Source organism: Falco cherrug, chromosome 6, assembly GCF_023634085.1.
Source record: "Falco cherrug isolate bFalChe1 chromosome 6, bFalChe1.pri, whole genome shotgun sequence".
Taxonomy (NCBI): domain Eukaryota; kingdom Metazoa; phylum Chordata; class Aves; order Falconiformes; family Falconidae; genus Falco; species Falco cherrug.
Genome location: NC_073702.1, coordinates 28,012,993 through 28,039,630, shown reverse-complemented (window position 1 = coordinate 28,039,630; position 26,638 = coordinate 28,012,993). Strand labels below are relative to the sequence as shown.

The 26,638-nt window shown below is 38.4% G+C and overlaps 1 protein-coding gene across 3 annotated transcripts in view; it reads right to left on the bottom strand.

The window, feature by feature from the left end:
• ASAP2 (ArfGAP with SH3 domain, ankyrin repeat and PH domain 2) overlaps positions 1-26,638 on the bottom strand; it is a 96,378-nt gene that overhangs the window by 8,875 nt on the left and 60,865 nt on the right. Inside the window, exons 12-26 of one of the 3 annotated variants that reach the window (XM_055714172.1) lie at positions 22,056-22,143; positions 20,190-20,238; positions 19,914-20,080; positions 18,415-18,548; positions 17,235-17,329; positions 15,344-15,533; positions 14,815-14,900; positions 14,518-14,633; positions 13,963-14,030; positions 11,981-12,094; positions 8,031-8,286; positions 5,388-5,549; positions 4,321-4,489; positions 2,623-2,690; positions 811-1,859 (exon numbers count right to left, since the gene is read on the bottom strand). In XM_055714172.1, coding sequence (XP_055570147.1) covers positions 1,534-1,859; positions 2,623-2,690; positions 4,321-4,489; positions 5,388-5,549; positions 8,031-8,286; positions 11,981-12,094; positions 13,963-14,030; positions 14,518-14,633; positions 14,815-14,900; positions 15,344-15,533; positions 17,235-17,329; positions 18,415-18,548; positions 19,914-20,080; positions 20,190-20,238; positions 22,056-22,143 — 2,088 coding nt within the window. In that variant the 3' untranslated portion in view covers positions 811-1,533. Of the gene's footprint in view, positions 1-809; positions 1,860-2,622; positions 2,691-4,320; positions 4,490-5,387; positions 5,550-8,030; positions 8,287-11,980; positions 12,095-13,962; positions 14,031-14,517; positions 14,634-14,814; positions 14,901-15,343; positions 15,534-17,234; positions 17,330-18,414; positions 18,549-19,913; positions 20,081-20,189; positions 20,239-22,055; positions 22,144-26,638 lie in introns of those variants that run through there. The other 2 variants (XM_055714173.1, XM_055714174.1) reach the window with 2 other exon arrangements.

Genomic DNA, 26,638 nt, shown 5'->3' with positions numbered 1-26,638 from the left:
CGAAGTCCTGCACCTGGGGATGAACGAGCCCACGCGTCACTATATCTTGGTGGCCACCCAGATGGAAAGCAGGGCCAGAGGCAATAGGCACAAACTGAAACACAGGAGGAGCTATCTGAACATCAGGAGACACTTTGTTACTGTAAGGGTGACCCAGCACTGGCACAGGTTGTCCACGGAGGCTGTGGAGTCTCTATCCTGGAGATATTCAGAAGCTATCCGGACACGGCCTTGGGCAATCTCCAGAAGTCCCTTCTCAACTTCAGCCATTCTGTGATTCTGTTTCTTATTACACGGCCCCATTATTTACATTAATTGGCCCATAACTGTTCATGCTGAACAGCCTGAGGCGTCAGGGCCTACACAATCAAGAGAAACAAGAATCAGAATCATTTAGGGTGAAAAGACCTCTGACATCATCAAGTCCAACCACTAACCCAGGACTGCCAAGTCCATATCACATGTTTTTTGAACACCTCCAGGGATGGTGATTCCACCACCCCCCTGGGCAGCCTCATCCAATGCTTGACCACCCATTTGGTGAAGAAATTTTTCCTCATATCTGATCTAAACCTCCCCTGCCACAACCTGAGGCCATTCCCTCTTGTCCTGTCACTTGTTACCTGGGAGAAGTGACCGACCCCCACCTGCCCACAGCCTCCTTTCAGGCAGCTGTAGAGAGCGATAAGGTCCCCCCTGAGCTGGCTCCTCTCCAGGCTAAACACCCCAGCCCCTCAGCCGCTCCTCATCAGACTTGTGCTCCAGACCCTTCCCCAGCCCCGCTGCCCGTCTCTGGAGACGCTCCAGCCCCTCCAAGTCCCCCTTGCAGTGAGGGGCCCAAAGCTGAACACAGGATTCCAGGTGCGGCCTCACCGGTGCCCAGTACAGGGGGACGGTCACTGCCCTGGTCCTGCTGGCCACACTGTGTCTGACACAAGCCAGGGTGCTGCTGGCCCTCCTGGCCACCCGGGCACACCGCTGGCTCACGTTCAGCCGGCCATCAACCAGCATCAACACTCCACCCCAGATTGTTGTCACCTGTAAACTTACTGAGGGTGCACTCAATCCCCTTGTCCAGATCATCAATAAAGACATTAAACAGGACTGGCCCCAACACTGAGCCCTGGGGAACAGCACTTGTGACCGGCCACCAGCTGGATGTAACTCCATCCACCACCACTCCTTGGGCCCAGCCACCCAGCCAGCTTGTAACCCAGTGCAGAGCACACCCGTCCAAGCCGTGAGCAGCCAGTTTCTGCAGGAGACGGTGCCAAAGTCCAGAGAGACAACATCCACAGTCTTTCCCTCATCCAATAAATGGGTCATCTTGTTGTACAAGGAGATTGGGATTGTCAAGCAGGACTGGGCTTTCATAAACGCACCCTGGCTGGGCCTGATCCCCCGGTTATCCTGCACGTGCCACGTGATGGCACTGGGGATGATCTGCTCCATAACCTTCCCTGGCACCGAGGTCAGGCTGACAGGCCTGTAAGCTCCCCAGATCCACCTTCCTGCCCTTCTTGTAGAAGGGCATCACACAGCTAACCTCCAGTCTTCTGGGACCTCTCCAGCTTGCCAGGACTGTTGATGGATGATGGACAGTGGCTTGGCCACCAGCTCCCTCAGTTCCCTTGGGTGGATCCCATCCAGCCCCACAGACCTGTGTGTGTCCAAGTGGAGCAGCAGGTCACTGACCGTTGCCTCCTGGACTGTGGGGACTGCATTCTGCTCCTCGTCCCTGTCTTCCAGCTCAGGGGGCTGAGTACCCAGAAGGAAGCTCGTCTTGCGATTGAAGACTGAGGCAAAGAAAGCATTGAGTACCTCAGCCTTTTCCTCATCCTTTATGGCAATGTTCCCCACTGTATCAAATAAAGGATGCAGATTATCCTTGGCCCTCTTTTTGTTTCTAACGTATCCATAAAAACATTTTTTTTTGTATCTTTTACAGCAGTGGTCAGCCTGAGTTCTGGCTGGGCTTTTGCCTCTCTCTAAACCTTGCCCTGGATAACCTCGTGACATCCCTGTAGTCCTCTAGAGCTGTCTGCCCCTTCTTCCAAAGCTAGTAAACTCTCCTTTTTTCCCCGAGTTCCTGCCAAAGCTCTCTGTTCAACCAGGCTGGTCTTCTCCCCTGCCAGCTCATCTTTCATCACACGGGAACAGCCTGCTCCTGCGCTTTTAAGATGTCCTTCTTGAAGAATGTCCAGCCTTCCTGGACCCCTTGGCCCTTCAGGACTGTCTCCCAGGGGACTCTGTCAACCCGGCTCCTAAAGAGGCCAAAGTCAGCCCACTGAAAGTCCGAGGCAGTGGTTCTGCTGACCCCCTTCCTTACTTCTCCAATAACATCTCAGGATCACTATGCCCAAGACATCCTCCAACCACATCACCCACCAGTCCTTCCCTGTTTGTAAACAGCAGGTCCAGCTCGGGATCTCCCCTGGCTGCCTCACTGTCCAGCTGTGTCAGAAAGTTACCTTCCACAGACTCCAGGAACCTCCTGAACTGAATGATTGTACTGACTGTATTTAAATGTGTAAGGCAAATAAACCCCCCCCACACACTCTCCCTTAGACCGTTATAATGATAGCTTGATTACAATAAAATAAATGTCTAAACCACAATTACCAGTTTGTTGTAGGGAACCAAGTCCTCTGGACTGCCCTTTGTTAGTTAATCCAGATGGCTTCTCAGTCCTGTGCACAAAGTTAGAAATTCATCCATTTGAGAAACAAACAAGAACTTGAAACACAACAATACAGAGTAGTTTCCAAATAATAAAATTCTTGTCATGTCTTCTGTATATTCTGGTGACAACTGTTTTGCTTTTAAAAATACTACTTTGCTTCCGTATTTTTGATTATGCCAATTATAAGATGCACTTAATTAAAAAAGGCAGAAGAACAATATAGGCTTTATTACTGCAATTTGTGTAGAGCTGATTTTCTTTTCCTAAATTCTGAAGTTTCTTTCACTGCTATTTTAAAATTCTTTGTTAAAATCACGTATCCATACCAGTCAGTACATTACAGCAAGCTTCAGGAAGTTGCTTCTCCCTTTTACTTTGTATGGTGTATGCAATCAAAGGACTAGAAAGGGAGCTCAAAGGTAATTTACCTCCATCATTCACAAAGGATCAATCAAATATATTTATCTCACATACAAGCACACACATCTTCGTTTATTTTATAACTATCTAAGTTTGCATAGGCTGTACTCCGCCAAATTTTCAGCATCAGAGACTCCAAAACCTTCCCAGGTAGTTTACTGCTTTATTTCCTTATGCTTACTTTTGGAAAGCTTTCTGTAGTGTCTACCTGATTTTTTCTTGACATAGCTTAAATGAAAGTCTTCTTTTTTAGAGCCATTATGAGATGTAAAAAGGAATGGCATAATCCAACACTATGTATTTTGTATATATTTTATCTATTTTGTATCTATGCTACAATTTCTTTTTTAAAAAATGTAAGAGAATCTTCTTTGTTCCAAACTTTTCTCACAGGTCCTATTTTCTAGACTACTCATTACCTTATTCATCTGCCCTGGTTTCTGCCTCACTACAGCAGTCCAGCTGAGGCATTACTGATGTTCAGTCAACTGGAAGGATGAATTCATACACTTTGCAGGCTATAATCAAACAATACTATCTCTCTTTGACTCTTCCACAGCAGCATGAGTTGTCTGACTTCCTTTTATTTATGACTCACTATGTCCTTGCAGATCTTTCTTTTAAGGACTTTTGCTTAACCACACTCCGCTGCTCCCCATGCTTGTTTTTGTTGTTGATTGTTCCTAAGTGTTGCTTACTGAATGAAATCCCTCCCTTGACTATTATTCCAGTTTCTCAACTGCTTTGGATATAATCCTCTTTTCCAGTACACTTGTACCTCCTAACTTTGTTTCCTGAAAATTTAAAAACAGTTTTTTCTGTTCCAGGTCTCTGTACTCCTGCCATGAATGAAAATATTGAATGGAACTGAACCTAGTCAAAGTATATGAACAATAAATGGCACAATCAGACATAAGATCCCATTATCTCTTTTTTGTTATTAGATGAGAATTAGAAATGGATTACTCTTTGTGGCTTCTCAGTTCTATCACGGCTAAGCATTCTTTAGATATTCTGCAAGTCATACAATCTTAAATCACTAGGCTGTCTTGTGATCTGCTCCCTTAGTGCCTGCCTTCTGTTCATTCCCATACTCTAGAATACATCATTGGCAAAAGTATGCATGCTGTATAGATGACTTCCACGTTATATACCATAAAATTAAAAAGTTACTAATAATCATGAAGTATATTAAATATTAAAATGACATCAGTTACCCAGGAATAGGCTTTCTTTGAGAGATTCTACTAGGAGGTTGTGGGGGCAGCGGTGGTGGGGTTGGCTTTGTTTGTGGAAGAGCTGGTTGCTGTTTAGATTGCTGGTTCAAAGCTTCTATAATGCTGGCTGTTTTTGCCACTGGAGGCGGTGGTGCCGGAGAAAGCACATCTATAGAAGAAAGTTAGACAGTGAAGTGGAATTAAATTCCTATTTACCATTTTATTTCTTGTGTTCCCAGCACAGGATATTTTCCTGTTACAGGATTTACCCCAATCCAAGAAAAATGCTTTACTACCTGTAATCTATAACATAAACAGAAAGCAATCTTTCCATTGAAAGGAGGACCTCTTTGGAAAGAGGTTTACCTCTTGTTCCACCTAGCCAAGGTCAGAGAGCTCACAAGTACTTCAATTCATTCAAGCACTAAAGTACAAACAAAGAAAATTCTTACCAAAGTCCATAATTTTCTTGAAAATACAAGATCAGAATATATTTAATGAAATGCTACTAGTGTTTGCCCATCAAGACCTTCAGTTCATGTTTTATAGAAAAATAACTGAGGGAATAATATCTGAGAAGTTTTATTTAGAGGAATATCAAATCCTGTTACAATTAACATCTAAATAACTTCACATTACATTTAGCAATTAATTAAAATTTCTACTGAATTCTTGAAACCACAACAGCAGCTGGTAACGCATTAAAGCATCTTCTTGCATTCCTATGGTCTGCACCAACCAAGCACAACGTGGAGACATAGCCCCAGGCCTACATGTAACACTCATCTTTACAATTAGGGAGAAATGCGGCATTGCAACAACACATATATAAAAAGTGAAGAGCTCTTTCGCTCTAGTAATAGGTAGTATTTCCTGTTGACCCTGCACTACACCATACAGTCCTCACTAGGGCATCAGAGAAGACAGTTCATACAAAGTTACTGGATGGGAACGACAGGCCAAAGCTACAGTCACCAAAAGAGGAAGTATGAGTTGTGGAAATGGAAAAATAAGCCAACTATGATTAGATACAGCAGAAGGGAAAACAGGGGAAAGTGGAAACATACTTGTAGATGTTACACGCAATGGCGGCACAGGGGGATGAATAGCTGGTGGATCTGATGAAGACCTCTGCCTGCTTATACTTTCCACTCCTAAAGAATTTGTCTTCCACATTGCATTAGATGAAGAAATTGTCTGAATACCACTGCCAAGAACTGAAGGCTGAACTAAAAAGAGAGGAAAATACTGTATTATTATTATTGCTTACCCTAAGCACAAAGTGTTAATATTCACACCCGTGCTTTTAAAAATGGTGTAGCTATACCACTATTTCAGCAATAGGAACCATTGCCATCCTGCTGGAATGCCACAGCAGAAACCAGAGTCTGGTATGAAAAAAAAATGACATACAAGTTTCTGGGTGAAGTCTTACTAACACTTTACCCAAGTAAAATTCATCCGCAGACATTACTTTAAAATACGTCAACACTTGAAAAAACAGAAATTTCTCAAGACGACAGAAGGCAAGTCTTGCTACCTTCTTTAATCCCTGACTGACAGCTGTAATCTTCTTGGGTACTGCAAGAAAAGAACTTTACTCTTGCATGAGCATTAGCAGACATTGCTGACTTAAAGCAAAACATCAGTTTTGTCTTGGAATTGACATAAAATTGCAATTCTGAATTCATCCAAACAAGAAGGTATAATAGCTAGTCATGAAACAAAGTACAACTTTTGGGGGGCCTCCTAAATGACTCCATTCTTAAGCTGAAGAGCTGCCTCCCCAGTTCATAAAAACACACTACAGGTTTTCTTCATAAAGGCAGTAATTTGCACGTATCATGCCACTTCTCCCTACTCAGCACATGAGCATCATATCAAGAAAAGATGAAACAGAGTAAGGTATGAATAAATATTAGCTTGCAGGAAAAGCATAAAAGGCTCAGAAGACTTGGAGAACAGCCTAAAGCTAAGAAGATAAAGGAGTAATAATACACCGTAAGCATAACATCAACAACATCAGCAATCAACAAGAAGCTAAGATCAATGATACTATTACAGCTTTTAACTAAGAATATAAAATGATAGGCTAATACATTGCTAAAGTAAAGAATATGAGCTAATAATCTAAGCCAGGCAGCATGCTTTCTTGGCACGAGTTGCACTATACCACTGCCAAGTTGTCTGGGGTTGGGAATGAAATTAAAATGACGCTCTTTGAAAAGTGTCATTTAATCAAGGGTAAACAGTGGGTAAAATAGTATGGTTGGCCATGACTAAAATAATATCAAAGGGTAGAATAGTCTTTTTAACTACTCAATTGTATTACTAATTCAGAGATAGAATCTAACAGTTAGACTACGCAAACTCCTTGGGTAAATTTTCCTGTTTGGTGGGGGAAACACTCCTTTCCATCAAGGAAAAGAAGTGTCTAGATATTAAGCTTAGACTTTATGCAAAAATGTTAGATGAAAGGAACCCCACCTTGGTTAACTTCTGTATGTTGCTAAACTTCCCCCAGTCTCATGCCACCCTTTTTAAGTAACCCAATACCACGCTGTTCTATCGTTCTTAGTTTTTCTGTCTCCAAGATAACATATTAATCTGACTTTTATGCTGCAGCCACTTCTGTGAGACCAGTAACTTGACTTTTCATATTACACAGACATTCAATTTGCCATCTCAGACACAATCACTGGTATATGGAGTCTTGCATTCTGACCTCTGTACAGTCCTCCCAAAGGCAGAAGCCACTCACATATGCCTAGAACATTCCATGCTAATATCTCCTCTTAGGGAGTCTGAATTACAGCACCATAGAAAACCATGTGTTTGGACGGCCATTTTTCTTGAATTGAACTTTACATAAATTTAGCATCCATGAAAGCTGCTGGATTAATAGAGATACTAAAACAATGAATTACACCGCACATGTACTGTACAAAGAAGACCTATACAGATTTCTCTATGCTTCTTCACTATGATCCAAACAGATTACATATGAAGATAAGAATGATGTGCACAGTATCAGCTTTAATGATAGAGTTTTGCAAGCACACAACCCTTCTGAACCAGGATGAGGCATGTACATTTCACATTGTTTTGCTGATCAGGGTATAACCAGAAATTGGCAGTTAGATTTTGAGTCAGCTACCAGTTCTTTAAAATCATTCAGTTCTCCACATCATGACACTTACAATTTTATTTCAACAACCTTGAAGCATGTATTTAAGAGAAGACTTTGCAAGGTTAAACCCTCTCACGTTCTGCATATGCTCTCCATTCTCACAGGCCTTAAACAATTTTCCACAGCAGTCAAATGCTATTGAAATTGTACGTTTAAACGGAACTCTGACAATGACATCTTCAGGAAGCAGAAGTATGAAAAGATGGAATATAACAAAAACCAATTTGCTGAACTAACCTGACTGCAGCCTTCCTTTAAATAAATAATTTAACTCTACTGAGGTTACCTAGGCATTGTTTTCCCGAACACTATTGTGTGCTTTCTTGCAGGTATACTGAAAACCAAACTCAGAACAGGTTGTGCACATTCACTTCAAGTACATAAAATGAAGTTATCAATAAACTGTTCCAATACTTACCTGTGCAAAATAGCTGCAAAAGAAAACCTAAAAATGTAATAATATAAAAAAAGTTATGATCTCATTCTTCTAACATACAATGATATTGTCTGGTGTTAGTACCTTTGCCAATATTCCTTGGAGGTAGAGGAGGTGCACTACTTGTAACAGGTACTGCAGGCTGAATGGGAGGTGGACTGCCACTGAGTATTGCTCCGTATGTTTCGTTCTGTAATATACTTGGCATAAATCCTCTTTGCTTATCCTTAGCAATGTTTGCTGCATCTCTTGCCAAGGATGCTACATTAGGCTGAAGTTGGTTTGACCCAAGTTGATAGAAGCTGACAGGCCTGTCCTCTCTCCGATTGGGACTGGGTTGCTTAAACACAACAACAGAAGTAACTCACTGATACCACATTAGTTGTACTCATTTTGTTTATTAGTAGATAGAAAGTTAATAGTGTCTAGAAAGAAAAAATGCCTTCTAAGATGCATTTTTGTTGCTTTTAATACGTAATCTAAAAGCTACATTCCGCCCTCTTCAAGGCCAAGTAACTGTGAACATTAACAAAAGAAAGATTAAATGTGAATAGCATTTCAAAACAATTATTTTCTTATTTTCTCCTGTAGTAGAGTCTTATAGGATAATACTGTATCGCTATATACACAGGACTATACTCTTATCGATGGTCAATATAAATATTCAGACTGGATCCAGTAAAGTTTCCCTGCATCAAAATACCAGGTAATATTTTCAAAAGTAAATAAAACCCTGAAGATCCTAAGCCTCATCTGATGTTCAGCAGTATTAGATCCCAAATAGATGAGCGTGATCTCAAAAACCAGACAGAAATGTATCTAAGTATTCTACCTGTAGCTCAGCCTACAACAAACTATGAGCCAAAACTTCTCATGAATTCTTTTTAGCTCACTAATACCATGGGACAAGTTCGTGAGATTACTTCAGTTGGCAGCAGGAATGGAACATTGCTCATCCCATGCAACTTATCAAATGAGATCTAATTAGTTATCTGGGACTTACAGCAAGTCATCTGCTTGCTATGCACACTTATCATTATTCCTCCTGTTTGAACAGCAAGCGTAGCAATAACTGTTATCAAATGATAATTAAAATAGCTGGAGTTATAAATTCATGGGGCTAGTACAGGAACGGGTTGTAACAATTCACAGCTCAGAGAACATAAGTATGCCTTTAGAAATAGTGTTACATAAACATGTCGCTGACGTACTGTCAGTATGAAATTAAAATAAACATTTATAGTAATAGCATTTAGCCAGAATAAAGATTTACACCAACAGTATCACAAATAAACAATCTATTTTCATCTGAATATATTCAATACTTACTCTGGAGTGATCATGTAGGGCCTTCAGACATGTTATAGCACAACATTATAGCTCAAAGATCTATTAGAATAACGTACTTGACAGCAGATGCATTAATCCCTACGTTTACTTCGGTTTAGCAGCCTTACTCCTCGCTGGCTGACACTCTCCATTCCCTGACCTCTCCACTGTCCCGATTCTGCTGTTTGTTTCCGTCCACACTTGCTTCTGCTTTCTAAACCAGCAGAAAATTATTTTTTGTTTTGTTGATTTGGCTTTGCACTGGTTTACCAAACTGGAACAGCTCAATACAGGCAAAACGTGTGCCAGAATGCAGGCAAAATATGAGGCAGGACCAGGCCAGCTGGTGTGTGGAATGGCAGCAGAAACCAGTTGGATTGTCTTAGCCTTCTTTTAGTTTAGGCTCTCTTTTATAGGAAAACTGCTGAACTAAAAAACCCTTAAATTTCAGACATGACCTTTTCTGACAGAGATTACAAAATCTATTTGATTGCTTTACCAGAAAGAGAGAAGCCCAACAGCTTGACATCTATAAACAGAGCCCAGACGTGATCCTAAGCAACAGCAGTATTCACTAGTGCATCCAATGTAGTCACAGACACAAGTCTGTGATTAATAGTCCTTAATCTCCTTTTAAATGTCCCTGTAGTATAAGCCTATTAATAGTGGGTATTGAAGTTGCAGTTTCATTACTTTAGTTTCATTGCTGAGTAGCAGGGAACTTCCTATATGAGATGGAGCTCAGGGACTAGCCAAAAAGAGAATGCTCAACCGAAGAAAGCAACTGGCAATAATGAAGCGAAGGAAAAACAGATCCAAAGTACACATTTAGGGTGTCCCAGAAAGGGATTTGCTTGATACCTAGTTGTAAATTACCCAAAAAGTTTTACAGCTGAAAAAAATTAAATCTCCAAAACATAACAAAGTTTCAAGCTGCTTTATCAAAAAGAGGTCATTGTTACTGCTGTTACTATCTGAATGGTGGTACAATATATAGGAATACATAAATACCGGGACAGAATATGAAAGCTCACCCAGAAGAAGCTGGTTTTATCAGCTCACAGATTCCAGATTCTTGCACCGATACCAAAATTGTCAAGGAAAATCTTAAGACTCTAAAGGTAGCAACTGTGCTTTGAAAGGGATGACTCGTGACATGTTTTTTGCTCTTTGTTGCTAGTTCAAGTCAAGCACCAGAGGTAATAGCCATCTTGGACTAAAAAGATAGGAAGGACATGGGGAGAAGAATTCTATGCAGACAAAATCTTGCGAAAATGGTATTTTGCAACAGAGGAAACTTATTGGTGTCAAAATTAGTCTTCAAAACATTAGGACAATTCAATGGTTTGATGACCTAGCATTTTTAAAGACATCCTGTGAAGGCAAAAATGAACCTATGGCTGTCAGGATTTAGTATTTCTGAAAACAGACAAATCCAACACACAAGATTTGCTTTTACATTATGAATTATTAGCAATTCATGCCTTAGCTGAGATGGGGACTTTGCAAAAGAAGTATTAAAATGCTAAAACTTGTAGAAAGAAAAAAGTCAAATTTCACTATCCAGAAGAGAAAGGGGTTTTTGCAAGCTACTTTCAAGAGAAAAAAAGGTTGTGCTAACAACTGAAGATTAACTAACATAAAGCCTATTGTGTATTCCTTGTACTTTATAAGGGATGCAGAAAAGGAATAAACAATCATAACACTGCACACAGAAAAAGAACAAAATCATGTGTTCAATACTTAATATGGAATACTTCAAATTACGAAAGTTTCAGAATGTCATTAGTATTTAGGAGCCTATATGCCATTTCAAATTATTTGGCCTCTAGAAACCTAAACCATTTTAAAGTGTTGTTCAGGCATCCCAACATGGTAGTTCGTTCCCTGTTGACATGTTTAGGTGCTGCAGTTGGTCCCTAAATTGGGAAATTAAATTCTGAAAATGCTTTGAAGTTCCTATGCTACTGGAACGCTTCGTAATATTTACAATATGACCATCCTTGGAGATACAAAAAAGCCATCTGGACATGGTCCTGGGCAACTGGCTCTAGTGACCCTGCTTTAGCAGGGAGGTTGGACCAGATAACCTCCAGAGGTCACTTCCAACCCCAACCATTCTCTGATTCTGGACCCAACAGCACCACAACACCATCAGAAATTTCAGGTATGAGAAGAGAGAAAACCAAAAATACTTCTACATGAAGATTTATAATTAAGACCCTACCCTGCTATTAATGGACATAGCTTATTTAATGCACAAGTTTAGTTCTACTGAAGACAAGCTGATGCATAAACTGTTCCAAAATTAAAGCTATGTGCTCACAAACGTGAGAAGATACTATAAGGCCCGTCTTTGGAAAGGCAATTTTCCTAGGTCATGCTAGTTCTGCTTCATGATCAGCAGATCTAAATATTCCTGATGTATTGAAAAAAACTATTGACTCCATTAAAAAAAAAGATACCACATCTGGGTAATCATCATTTGATCATCACATGTTGATATGTTCTATAACTTATATTAAAGAGGAAAAAGAAGACAAACTAAAATTTAAGGAACTAAAATTTAAGCTATTACATTTTACTATAGAACTTTATTTCACAGTGCCTTCATACCTGTAGTAAAAAGTAGTGTTACTGAAACCATTGTGAACATCATGCTCACACATCTATATGTACAGAAAAAAAAAAATATTGATACACACCTGCAGCTTCTCATCCACATCATCATCACTTTCATCAAGATCTTCATGGAGTAACCGCCATTCATATTCTACATGAACATGAGAATTAAATCTTCCAGACAGTGCTTGAGTAAGCTAAGGGAAAAAAAAAAAAAAAAAAAAAAAAAGAAAAAAAAAGACTGTTAACACCTGTTATGGGCAGTACTTATTCTAAAACAACATATTTAAAACCAAACAAAAGCCACATAAAGAAAGAACCTCGGTTTCTAAGTACTAATTTTATTTTAAAAACAGATTTCGGTAATCTGGAAATTACTGTACTGGGCTAAGCTTAAAGAATTATGCTCTGTGACCAAATACAACATAAAGAAATCTAAAGCAACCAGTCTTTTCATTAACCACTCTAGGTCCATTCTCCATTTTCTGAGAATAAGCACCACATCCTATTTGCTTTGCTTTAGAAATTCCAAGTCAAAGAAATTAACTGCAATGGCACTTGTTTTTTTTTTTAATCAGACTCACTTGTGAAGAAGCCCTGAACCCACTAATCCATTTTTCTTGTTTACTAAAAGTAGTGACAGCATACAACTTGTCTTGACAAAAAATCACAAAATGGTTTGGGCTGGAACAGACTTTTGAAGGTTATCTAGTGTTGTGTTGTTGTCCCTACCCGCTCATAGGCTGCGACATCTTCCACTAGCTCAGGTTGCTCAAAGTCCCATCCAATGTAACATTGAGCACTTCCAACAATGTGGCATCCACAACTTCTCTGGGCAACAAGAAAATGGCCTTCATCCATGTCCCTCACCCATAAAAAGTACTTCAGTGATGCCATTTCAGTAAGACATGAGACACTTAGAATCACAGAATCACTTAGGTTGAAAAAGACCTTTGAGATCATCAAGTCCAACTGTGTACCTAACACTGCCAAGTCCACCACCAAACCATGTCCCTAGACACCACATCTACATATCTTTTCAAATACCTCCACAGATGGTGATTCCACCACCTCCCTGGGCAGCCTCATCCAATGTTTGACCACCCATTTGGTGAAGAAATTTTCCTCATATCCAATCTAAACCTCCCCTGCCACAACCTGAGGCCATTCCCTCTTGTCCTGTCACTTGTTACCTGGGAGAAGTGACCGACCCCCACCTGCCCACAGCCTCCTTTCAGGCAGCTGTAGAGAGCGATAAGGTCCCCCCTGAGCCTCCTCCTCTCCAGGCCAAACACCCCAGCCCCTCAGCCGCTCCTCATCAGACTTGTGCTCCAGACCCTTCCCCAGCCCCGCTGCCCGTCTCTGGAGACGCTCCAGCCCCTCCAAGTCCCCCTTGCAGTGAGGGGCCCAAAGCTGAACACAGGATTCCAGGTGCGGCCTCACCGGTGCCCGGTACAGGGGGACGGTCACTGCCCTGGTCCTGCTGGCCACACTGTGTCTGACACAAGCCAGGGTGCTGCTGGCCCTCCTGGCCACCTGGGCACACCGCTGGCTCACGTTCAGCCGGCCATCAACCAGCACCCTCAGGCCCTTTCCCACCAGGCACTTTCCAGCCGCTCTGCCCCAGCCTGTAGTGCTGCCTGGGGTTGTTGTGACCCAAGGGCAGGACCCGGCACTGAGCCTTGTTGAACCTCATACAACTGGCCTTGGCCCATCGGTCCCAGCTGTCCAGATCCCTCTGTAGAGCCTTCCTGCCCTCAAGCAGATCAACACTCCCCCCAGCTTGGTGGTGTCTGCAAATTACTGAAGGGATCCTACTTGTGGATCTGGGACTAATAGCTCAAACAGTATAATTCGTGGGCTCCAAGAAGTTTAGCCTTTTCAAAGCATCTGAAAAGAAATGTGGTTTTCTTCTTAAACACATCTAACTTATGATATAACTATTTGTAAGCCTACAACTATTCTGTCTGGAATATATTAGTCGCATATTTAACTGTAAATGTTAAATATTCAGACATGATTCTGTTCAAAAATACACAAACATACAATAATATGCCATACTTACCAACTCTTCACAGTGAGTATGTTTTAAACGTTTAGCTATATCAAGTGGTGCCTCTCCTGATTCGTTAGCTATATTACAGCAAGAAAAGAAAATTATGATGATAGCTGTCACTATTAACATGACCATTGCTAAAGATAAAGACAAACCTACAGGTACATAGTGAAGAACTAGACCAACACACTCTAAAGTTCATCTCTTTTCTTCACATGTTGGTCCAACTCATACCAACCCTCTGAATGTAACAAGCAGTAGCAACCTAACATGTCATATATATGGAATGATAGCCATGAAATGGCAAGTATAAAACTAGACAAGGTATCAGCCAAAACTCTTGGTACTTACTTATCTAGATTTGTTAAAATAACAAGTGTAATGTGTAAGGAAATTTTAAGCTTGAAATAAACACTGAATACTGGTGTGAGTTTTTTTATAATGAAGATTGTCTTCACAGAATTATGATAAACAATTGAGGAGAAAATGCAATTCTTCCACATTCACTGTTTCTTATCTGAAGCAGTGACGAATACGAAATTGAAGTACACATTACCCTTTTACCTATTTCAATAGAAGCCTTCCCTCTCAGCAGCAGTTTGAGGCACTCGACGTTGTCTGTCAGACAGCAGTAATGCAGGGCTGTGCTACCTTTACATGTTTGCTTATCTAGATTGCCACTATTGGAGTACAAAAAAGAAGAAAGCTGATTAAACTTAGTTTCCTATCCTATATTAATAAACCTTTCTCATTACAAGATTTTCAAAGAATAAAATTACATTTGCAAATACTAGAATTAGTTTTAGTATTTATATTACTTGACATAAAAGCAGTATCAATAATAGTTTTCCATACACTTACCTGTTCTGCACTAAAAAGTCAACTATATGAAGGGATGTTCGATCAACTGACCTAACAGCAAGGTGAAGTGCCGTTTCATCTTGCTCCTAAGAATAAAAAAAAAAAAGAGGACATTTGTTTTTTCTGATCTACAGAGAAGCAGGAATTTTACGAAGACACCAATTAGATGAATTAAAACTTTTCATTTCAAAATATCAAGACATGCTACCATTAAAACATGTCTTGTGAAGACTTTTATTGCTTCCCTTTTGTTTCTTTGAAGTAAACAAAAAAGTGGGTTGAAAACTAATAGATTACTGATTGATTTCATATTTAACATTTTAACACATTTAAAATAATGACAGTGTATAGAAACTGTTTTAGATAATATCTTCTGTTACCATTAAATTATGTCCCTAAAAGGACAAGTGTTCAGAACAGTGTTTCAAATCTTATTTACAAATAAGAAAAAAAAAAACCCAGCCATTTTTGATTAATGAAAGCATATTGCACTTATAACAATTTGTCCAATAAAATTTACAATACTTACATGGCCATTGGCCAGTGGAATTTTTTCTGTGAGATCCACACCGTCAGCATATACTTGGACTAATCCAAGAATGTCTCTTGATTTGACTGCTTCACAAAGAGCGTGCAATTTAGCTGCATTGTCAGCATGCTTTTTCCTTGCGTATTTTCTCTCAATATACTTGGCAGTAATATAATCTTTTCTTGCATTCCTGAAATTGAATATATTTTACTTCTATAACTTTTAGCAGAAGATACACATTAGAATTTCCATAAATACATGCAAGTAATTTGAAATAAAATCTGGGAAAGACTATTTCTCATTCAGTATAATTTTTCTTTTTAAATATGCATGTAAGACATGCAGTCTCGTATTTCCAGTATGAAACACAGCTACAGAAGATGATTCAAACATCCAGTATGAAGACAGATGATGAATTTTCCCCTCTGAACTCTGGTGTGAAGTTGAGATCAAGATTACCCAGGTCTAGGTACAGAAGATACATCAAAGCTTCATAATGCTGGTTTGTTAAGAGCAGCCTTGCAGGTTTATGTTTACCTAACTTGAACTCCTACACATGCTGGAAAGAGACAGAAGGCATGGGATACAAAAATATGTCTTACACCTCTGATGCATAGACTATCCAGGCCTTGGATCTGTATTGACAGCAGCGAGTACGTTCTGTAAAGCAACTCTGGATCACAACTGTAACAGGGAGGATGTAGTGGAGTGTTTAGTTTCACCTCTGAACTGAGGTGAAGACTTAGAACACTTGAATCAGCATATGAGTTACCCCTTCTGCTGTTGATACTCAACCAACAAATGACTACTCTTCCAATCACAGCAAGAGGGGAGCTTGCATGCCTCCCAAAGGCATAACTCCTTACCAGCTTTTGGGATGTATGTAACACCGCACAGAAGACATGTAACAAAGTCATACTTTATCATCTAGATACTACATAATGGGCAAAAAGAAAAAAAATCAAATAAATTCAATCAATGGATAGCTCTTATTCCTAAAGCATATGAGAGTATGCCTTCACAGTTAAAAAAAAAAGCCAGTCTTCAGGTTCTCATTTCATTAAATGAAATGTTGATATGCAGAAGTATCAAACTAAATGATTTATCTTAAATATGAATATTTAGAAGTCTTCGTATGCTATTGATTCAGCATTGTCAAATCATTAGTATTTCTAATTATTAATATTCTCTATTATTACTGATAGTACTGACACTTGAATATAATTGGCAAGAATTATTTAAACTGCATGGTTTAATGCTGGTTCTGTCGGAATGGTGAAAGTCCAAATAACGTAAAATCAGCTTAATCCAAAGCCAATTCTTTTGGGCTTGTTTCTGCATCATTTACTAGCTCTTTTCTGATAGAGTAATACCCAGCCAAGTAGCCAGCTGTTTTTGCTGTGTCTCTGCCATCACCGTTCAGTTTTTTTCAAGGAATTCAATTAAATATTCTGTCTTCATTCCACATAGTTATGGACTTAAGTCCTAGGTATAGCTTCTAAATACTAGGTGTTCAGTATCTTTCAGGTAACACGTGCACCTTATTCTGATTCTGTTTTAAATAGCACAAAATTAATAGCTGTGGTTTTAATTACTACCCTTGTAAGTCTTTAAAATTCCAAACAAGTCATGGCTAATTTGTTTCTGTCCCACAAATCATGATTCAGAGGGCTGGTAAAATTATCTTTACTATTAGGGAAGGTACAATCAGATAAAGTTCAATAAAAGAGGCATGCAAAGCATCAGAAAAAAGGTTTAATCCTTGACTGTAAGTCTATGTGTAAAACATTATGCCTTCCATGGCCTGCTGGTGCAAACCATAATGGCACAACCCCTTAGCAATATTACATTAAATGCCTGCCTTTTTCAGAAGTAGTGGCTCTTTACTTACATATCACTGCTTGGATTAGGTTTGACCATCTCATCAACTGGCAGACAGAATTCCATAATCTCATTAAACCCAGCATTCCCAATATTCTTTGCAAGCTGTTTAAAAAAAACATAATCCAAAGACCACTTAGTAAACATGTTCAGTTATTGGCCACGCACATACTAGTGGGAGGACAAGGGAAAATCGGAGTTGGGACTTTTTGTTTCCGATTCCTAGATTCCAGCAAATACTTTGTGCTGGGTAAGAACACACACATGAACTGTAACAGAACAGCTGATATGTGGAAACTTCTTTGTGTAGCAAAGCTGAATACATTTTCTTCCTTTGAGGATTACAGTTCTCTCCTAAAATAATGCTAAATAATTAATGGAGTAAGTATTTATGAAGTCCTTAAATTTTAAATCTGAGAGGCACATTCATATGTCAAACAACTGTGTTCTTTTAAAAAGCAACCAAGGGTAAAAAGACTTGGAAACACAAAAACTCTGTAGCCTCTAGTAATTTGAATTTTAAGATCAGGCAAAGTTTACAGTAAGACACTATGTTCCAGGAGGTTCCCTTAAAATTGAAGAATTAAGTTTTCTTAATTTATGCTTATCCAGAGGCAACCTTCAGGACTGGAACAACATATCATAGAATGGCTTGGTTTGGAAGGAACCTTAAAGATCACCTAGTTCCAACCCCCTGCCATGAGCAGGGACACCTTCCACTAGACCAGGTTGCTCAGAGCCCCATCCAGCCTGGCCTTGGACACTTCCAGGGATGGGGCATCCACAGCTTCTCTGGGCAACCTGTGCCAGTGTCTTGTCATCCTCACAGTAAAGAATTTCTTTCTAATAGCTAATTGAAACCTACCCTCTTTCAGTTTAAAGCCACTTCCCCTTGTCCTGTCACTACACGCCCTACTACCCTTCTTTTAGTACTGAAAGACCACTAAAAACTCTCCCTAGAGCCTTCCCTTCTCCAGGCTGAACACCACCAACTCTCTCAACCTGTTTTCAGGCAGTGCTCCAGCTCTCTGATCATCTTTGTGACCCTCCTCTGAGCCTGCTCTGACAGGTCCGCTGTCCCCTCTTTGGGGACCCAAAACTGAATGCAGTACTCCAGGTGACAAAAATATACTTGTGTTGGAATTATTTTATAGTAACTATTTTTAAGTTACTAAAAGTAATTTGATTACCAAAAGTTCAGATGTTCCCAGCACATCTAATGTCAGTGATTGCATTCTGGAATAGTGAACACCAAGTTCTCTATGGATTCCTGAGCATTCAATGCAAGTTAAAATTCCCAAATTTGTTGAAAGCCAGGTAGGATCTGAAACAGAAAGCACCCACAAAATTAAAATTTATTCAGGCAATTATTTAATTCTAGAAAACTTATTATACAGAAATTAAATTCTGTAAAATAAGATACCTGTATGTGAATTATCTTTTTTATTTATTTAAGTCTTTACATTACTCTGTTGGGGTTTTTGTTTGTTTGCTTGTGGTTTTGGGGGTTTTTTTTGTTTGTTTGTTTTTATAAAGGCCATTGCTCTCAGTGTGAGAGCTACTCAAACAGTCCAGTTTGTCGTTCTCCACACAGCTTTCAAAAACTGCATTTTTCCACCACCAATATAATGGTGTCACATTCTCAACTGGTGGTATAGGTGCAGTTCAAACTGAAATAACAACACCTGCAGGGTTGGGGTTTTTTTGTATTTCAAGTATAGACTTCAGACTAAGTGAAGCAGCAGTGATTCTGAAGTACACATACAGCACCGCACTACAATGGTTTCTCACTCAACTATTTAAAACATACTAAAGCTCATCCCTCTCCTTTTGTAACCCTTGCTTGTCTTTTCTCCTGGTATTATGCATTCTTGCTATAACATTCCCTAATCTTCCAGGCAAATTATTAATTTCTGAAGTATTCGACAGCTTAGAATTTCATTTCTTTGATAAAAGTTTGGTAGTAGTTATTTAGAACGTTCTCTTTAAAGACAACAGGATTGACTCTTCCCATAGTTTTTATACAGTATTATTGCTGGAAGTTATTATTGATTTATAATAAAGTGCATATAGCCTCTAGATCTAATGTTTTCAGCTGCAGTTTCAGATCAAAAAAACCCAGTGCCACCCAGTTCTGCAGTGCCACTGTAACATAAAAAAAACACAGGAAGCAGCAAGATTTAAAAAATCATTTGAAGAGGATTAAAGTAGAAATTCATCGATCTGCAAAACCAACACTGTAAACTGGAGACAGCAGGTACATTCTTTTCCAAATAAGCACAGTCTTAGACATATCCCCTGGCTCACTCGCTAAGTCAAACATTACCAAAAATAAATAATAAAAATGTGTATAGGAAAATGCTTCCAGTATTTTACTGCTGTCCAGTTCACCTAAATCTTATGTAAAATACAGGCTAATAAAGTAAGTTCAATTGACTTATATAACCAAAAGTTACAATTAGTAAAATACATGGGAGAAAAATAAGCTTCTTAGTAACTTTTTTCCTTACTGACAATATGCATATAGCACATCAATCTTACTGAAGTAGTGCAATTAAATTGTTAGCATATTCTACTGTGTATAATTTTTGTGATATAAGCAGTAAAAGTGAAAGCATAAAACATCAGCTTAAATACTCTCATAAGACACAGAATTTTTACCAATTAGAAATATGCTTAATTGAGTCACCTTGTGCTCCACAGTCACAACACACATCATTTCCAGTCATCCTCTGGACTTCAGATATAATTTCTTTTGTCAGTTCCTGGACAATATTATTTTCTCCTGTGTTATCATCTCCTTTGAATGCATTATTTAAAGCTTCCTCTTTGCTGTTTTGTAGCACAGATGTCCATCTAAAATGGCAGTAATATTTTGCTATTAAATGTTTCAGCACTTCTGAAGTTCAAGGTAACGTCTCAGTAGAACACCAGTATCAAAAATAAACTTAGCAATGTAACTCACATTTGACATTCCTGTTCATCCTCTGCTTGAAAGTGGTATGTTCTGTCATCTGCACAATAAATAATTCACATACTGATTAAAAAAATAAATTACTGAAAAACTGATTTTGCAGAAATCTCTCAGAAAAATTTAAAATTAATTGATGTATGACTCCTGAAGTCTCTAGTCTCATCACTGGAGTGATAGGCAAAAAGTCTATTTAGCAAGTTTCACTCTTACTATCCACAGTTCACCTATGTTTACTGATGTGGCTTGTTGCTCTTTAAACAGAAACCGTTTTCTTCAGTGCTGTGCTTCTATCACATAAGCAACAGGAGAACAGTAATTTTTCCATGTTTTAGATATAACCTCAGTAATCACAAGTCTAAAATTATGCTGGGGGGTGGTGGTGTGAGTAAAATATAGTGTCTGTACTTGAGTTTATCTATGTATAAGAAAGATTTAAAGTTTCCAAATGAGCTCTTAAAACCACAGTAATCAAAAACGGCAAAAAAAAATTGCCAAACACAAAGTTCAAACTACAACTGGAATAAGCTCTAAGCTGTTTCAAGTAAATCAAGCTCAAAAATTTCAATTTGTTACTACTCTTGAAATTCTAAGCATTATCATAGTGTGCTATTGAAGAAAAAAGCATAATACATTTTAAGTCTGTGAAACAAATGAGATATGATACAATTTGATTTGGAGTTAAAGTTAGAATAGTTGATGAGAAGAACAGAGGTAAAGCTACTGACAAAAAGATATCCTAGGCTGAAGTTTGAAAAATATTCAGGCAAAAAGATACTAAAGGATAGTTTCAAACATGGAAAATAGTAAGAGAGTAAGGATACATTAAAGACAGAAAGGAAAATGCTAGATAAAGAATAACAGATGTTATCTTGCCATGATACAGCAATTTGCAGTATTTAAAAAAACAAGGAATGCTTTTACACTCTATAGTAAATCAAAGTGAGAAAGTGATCTGGAGAAAGGTAAGAGGCCAGTTATGACTTCTCATATGTATGACAGGACAAAAGATAATGTTGTGATAAGCTGATACTGTGCAAGATATGACACAGTCATCAACAAAGAAAGAAAGCGCAAAAGCAAAGAGAGAAGATCACTTGCTTGTGCAGAAATGGAAAAGCTGTATATTGCATACATGGGTACTACTAGTCTATTAACATAAGTAGCACACTTACATTTACTAATACAAAAGAACTTCATGCTCCAGTAAATGAACAAATAAGGAATATTATGTTCTTCTCCCCAAATAATTTGAGATACATATTTTAGTAATGTATTTCTATTGAGTTCATAAATACATTAAAATGTTGCAGTGAGAAAACAAAGGAAACATTCTACTGTACAATTTCATATCATCTCGTTAAGTTCCTGAAACTATTAGGTTTCAGTGGTTTTAATAGGTATACTCTGTCATTTTTGTATCTATTAAGAGAAAACAAAACTGAAGTTTTCAGTATTTTTTCCAGTTACACAGCAACCACTATGCTTAAATGTCATGGTTTAAAAGCTTGTTTTGACCTTGTACAAAAGTGGTAACTTTTCAAGATCATTAGCTATGACATTTTCAATATAAAGAATGATGTCACAGCAAAAATACTGTTACTCTATTGTAAGGTAGCACAAAATGATGTAGAAAGGAGTAAAGACAGCTTTAAAAACAAGTGGTTTTCCACATAAACAGGCAGTTAGCTGCATTATGCTAAAATAAGTAAAATGGTAAATTGTCATAGGAAGGACATTTTATAAAGGCAAGCATTCTACAACTGTGAAAATGTTTAAGTGGGTTATTGACACATCTACAGAAATAATGCAAAACTCTGATATTTGCTGCAAGTAAAAAGACCTAAACAACAAACCTACGTGATATGAGGTCAAAACATTTTTTCTCCTCTGGATTTGTTTTCACTTGGCAGGTTAACAGATTGAGCTTTGCTGGAGGTCGGTTAGCCTATTTGAAGATAAAACATACACATTTTAGTATTTTGATTACTGATGAAGCCCTGCAGTCTGAAAACATAGAGTAACACCCCATTGGTCAAAAAGACTTGACAAATGGCTGTTACTTTAAGGTACCCATGTTTTGATTTATGTTTTCTCCTGCATCACAGTTTGTAAACTACATTTTTTTTTATAATTGACTATTTTGTTCACTCGTAACTGGATAGACACTAGAATTTTGAAAGGGGAGAGGGGTAAAGTCACTTTAATTGTCACTATTCTGATCACCTTACCAGTAACACTTATATGAAGGAATCAGGTATGACAGAGAGATTCATTTTATGTAAGAGTAATCCTCCTAACTTTTAGACATTTAGTTCAAAAAAACTTAGTTGTCTAGGTTTTCAATAATCAAACAATTTGACTCCTGCTAATGTCTTTAAAGAATCTAAATAATCAGTTTAGAACAAATGCTCAATTTTAAAACCAGCAAAGTGACACTGAGAAGGAAAATAAGAAATTTGCACAAAGAAGTCTTGCAACAAACATGCAAAACTAAACTGAGATAGTTCATTACTAAAAAATGTAGTGAAACAAAATATATTCTATAGTGATACATATTTTCTAGTCAAGTTCCTCTCAGTTATTTCAGTTCCTTACTGAAGAAAAGGTGGCGGTGTTTTACTAAAAGCAAAATGCACAAGCAAACTTCATTCTGAAAAAGTCTCATAAAGGCTACAAAGACTTTTCAAATAGCATCTCTGTACTAATGTGTTCTTTCCCTTAATTTGCCTGTCCTACAGACTTGGGGTAAGACCTAGAAAGACATGTTTGCAATCCTGACTTGAGGAATGGCTTGCACCTGCTGCAATGGATAACAAGTTTCACTCTTCTTTTAGAATAAATAAATCAGAAATCAAATTTAACCAGAGAGGCTCTGGTCTAGACAATAATACCTGAAAAATAATAGTTCAATCATTACGAATGTACTATTATAAAGACAGCAATATCCATAAACACGTTACTGCACTTGTTGCGTTCTAATAATTTTAACCTATCGAGTTGCTAAAACAAGATATAATAATCTAAACAAGAACTATTACAAAATGAAGCTAAACTACCACATAATGTAATTAACTTGCAATGAATCATAAGAAATGTAGATCTTCTCAATCTCTTCAAACTTATTAATGAAAACCTTTCATTCAAAAATGAAGGGAGAGCAAGTCTGAAGAGTACAGGTTTCCTTGAAATAATTGTATAATGACGATGTTGGCCAAAAAAGAACATCATTGTATCTGAAGACCATTAAAAAAATCAAAACCATGGAGAAACATAAGAAGGAAAAGAATTAACATATATTTTTTTACTGTTTAAAAAAATAAAAAAAGACTAGAAGCATGTTGTCCTTGAGAAACAGCATGCTCATGCTTTGCCCAACATAAGCAGCAGAATAACAAAGTCATGCGTGCTTTGAAACAACAAACCTGCAGGTCACTTGCTGGGCAACGTAAACAAATTGTACCCAAGAGAGGTTTTGAAGGCAGCAAGATGACAATTAATTAATTGTATTCTCTGCCTAGTAAATAGCTTTTCAAATTCCAGACATTCCTTTTAGTAGTATAAGCCCATACAGTTTTCATTATTTTAGCCTATCAACAACAGTTCTTTGTAACTAGAAGCATGCAAGAAAACTTCTTGAAAACGGAAGCTTGAGCCCATTTTCTCGGTTATATTTAAATATACTTAATATCCATAGCACTAAAGTTCCCAATGTTTATATTTGTTAATGTAACTGCTTGTCCAAGAAGTGTCCAGAAGCTGCCTACAATGAAAATACAAAAAAAAAAAAAAAAAAGCAAACAAAAATAAAAATTTAAGTACTTGGTAAACAAGCCACTGGGCAACTCATATATACCTTTCTCACAAGCTCTATGAGAATGTAAAAACACAAGTAAACTGCAGTTAAGAAAGAATCAACTTGCCCCCAGTCCTTTGGATCTGAAGCACATTCAGGACCTAACTAGTTTTCTGTAACTTATGAAATATGAGGCTGTAACTGGATCACTAGAAAGCTTCAGAGAGGCCTGAAGGACCAAAACACACAGAACTCATCTCTCCGGATAGGAAAGCACAGCACTAAGATCCATATCAGGATCTGAGAATATAAAGAAATGGCTGCAACAACCTAAAACACAACCCGAGCCAATGTGCTGATCTTGATTCCAAACAAATTCCAAAGCTTTTAACTGAGGACCTCCCAACCTGAAGTAAGCATTAATAACGGTATCCTTATTAATCCTGACATCTTCATGTGTGGCTGATACCACCTTATTCATGCCTCTATCCTGTAGCCAAGTAACAGCCTCCCTGAACTCACTTCCCCAACATGCACCCGTTACTTGGTGGACAACACACTTCCATCACACAGCGGATGCTGCCTGCGGAGAAGTTAGAGCCACAAGACAAAGGGAGGTAAGGCTGTATAAATTCCTTAGCCACGCTATGCTGTACAGGGATCCTCACATTTGGCAGGATTAGGAGACACTAGAAGCAGAAAACGGTAACAAATGTGTAACTGCTATTACACTACTTGTTTGAAGCCTCAGGGCTTCATTTTCCTGCTCAAGTCTTTGATTAGACAACTAAATTTCAGACTACTACTGAATTTTTGGACACCCACGTTAACACACCAACACCCTGAAAAGATGTGCTGCCACCTTTCATGCCATACACACAGATGTCAGCATCAACTCATGTTCCTTCCTGCAGAAACAGTAACCCTCTATACAGCAAAACGGACTTACAATCCATTCTAGCAAAAAACAGTAAGTGTAGGAATCAAAAGCTGGGGCCTCTAAAAAAATACAAAGGAGTGCCATGATACAGAGCTGATTTTTACAAAAGGCACAAGCAAATGTGTCCACTTACTTAACAGACTGGTTGGCTGATTTTATCGTGCATTTTTTTCTGGATATCACAGTCATTTACTTAAGAATCAAAAGATTAAATGTGATTCTTTTGCCTTCAGATTGTCCTGTTAATCATAACTGTAGATTAAAGTTTTCAGCAGTAAAGAAAGAACAACAACAAAAAAGATTCCTTCATGTAATGAGTTTCTTGTATTCCCTTTTTGCAGACAACGACCAAGTTCCATTTAAACTCCTTAAACACAGATTAACTTTGAGGGATCTGAGGTTCCTCAAATATAAGTTTTTCTCCTGTGACTTCTTGATCCAGAAACCACTTAGGAATTCCTATTTACATGGTTCAATCTGCTTCTATCATAGTTTTTTCTTCCACATGCATTAAATTGCAGTCAGGTAGATGTCAGAAGATTTCCAACTGCTAACAATTACACAAAGGAACCATCAACCATTACCTTGCACATCCAACAAAATGTCTTTCTTTCCATCAATCATTACCTTGCACGTTGCCCTATGAATCCTAATTTCTTTGAAGCTTTTAGTTGTCTAAAAGTGTAACTTCTGCACATGTGCCAATGCAGGCACATGTATTCAGCATTACAGCTGGGTGTCTGACAAGAGAACCAACCCTATTCTACCCATGCATGCCAACAGCACCCGGCAGTCAGAATACAGCATTTGCAACTGCCTGAAGACAGCCGTTCTAGAAACTAACGGAAACAGTAGTCCCTCAATAAAGAGAGGCTACACGACCAAAGCACAGAAATCCACAAAGAATACTTAGCCTTTAAAGGAAAAGCATTTACAAATTTGTATCTGATAAAGCAAACAAAACTGACAACTGAACTTCTAAGAGATGTTTCATTTTGATGAACAGCTGGTAAGAGAGAACAACATATCGTATTTTAGACACCAGGAGATATTAACCCTGAGAAAGCTTGGAAATCAATGTTGTTGCTTCAAAAGTCTCAGAAGACATTCAGAGCAGCCCAGGAAATTCTTAACAAACAGAAATCACTTCTACCTATTTCAACGTCTATGAAACAAGCATTAATTTTTTACACAAAATTGCAATCAATACATAAGGGGAAAGTGAGCAGATAAGCAAAAAATACTTTTTAGGAGTATATTTTGAAACAAGAGGGTATTCTTGATTTTGAAACATAAAAAGATCAAGACCACACCTGTGAAACCCACATATCTAAACTCATATCCACCTTAGCAACTGACTTCCAGCTACAGCTCCACTGATTTCAGTGGGAACTTACTGCTTCTAAAAATGTTAGACCATCTGGTAGACAGCTTATAAAAAGAGAAGAACAACAGTATCTTGATAGACTCAGTAACTGTACTTGCATGTGAAAGTTTTAAAGCTGTGTTCCACGAGTGGATTTTGTAGCCTCTGCCAGCCCTGAGCTGCCCTAGCTACGCTCCTACTGGTACCACTACAACACATCCAATGCCAAGCGCATTTACAGCACATGGAGACACCAGTATGGAACAGACTGATAGACTTTTCTCTAACAAAGATGTACTCATACACACTCAAATGAGAACAGGGATAAACTGGTAGATAAT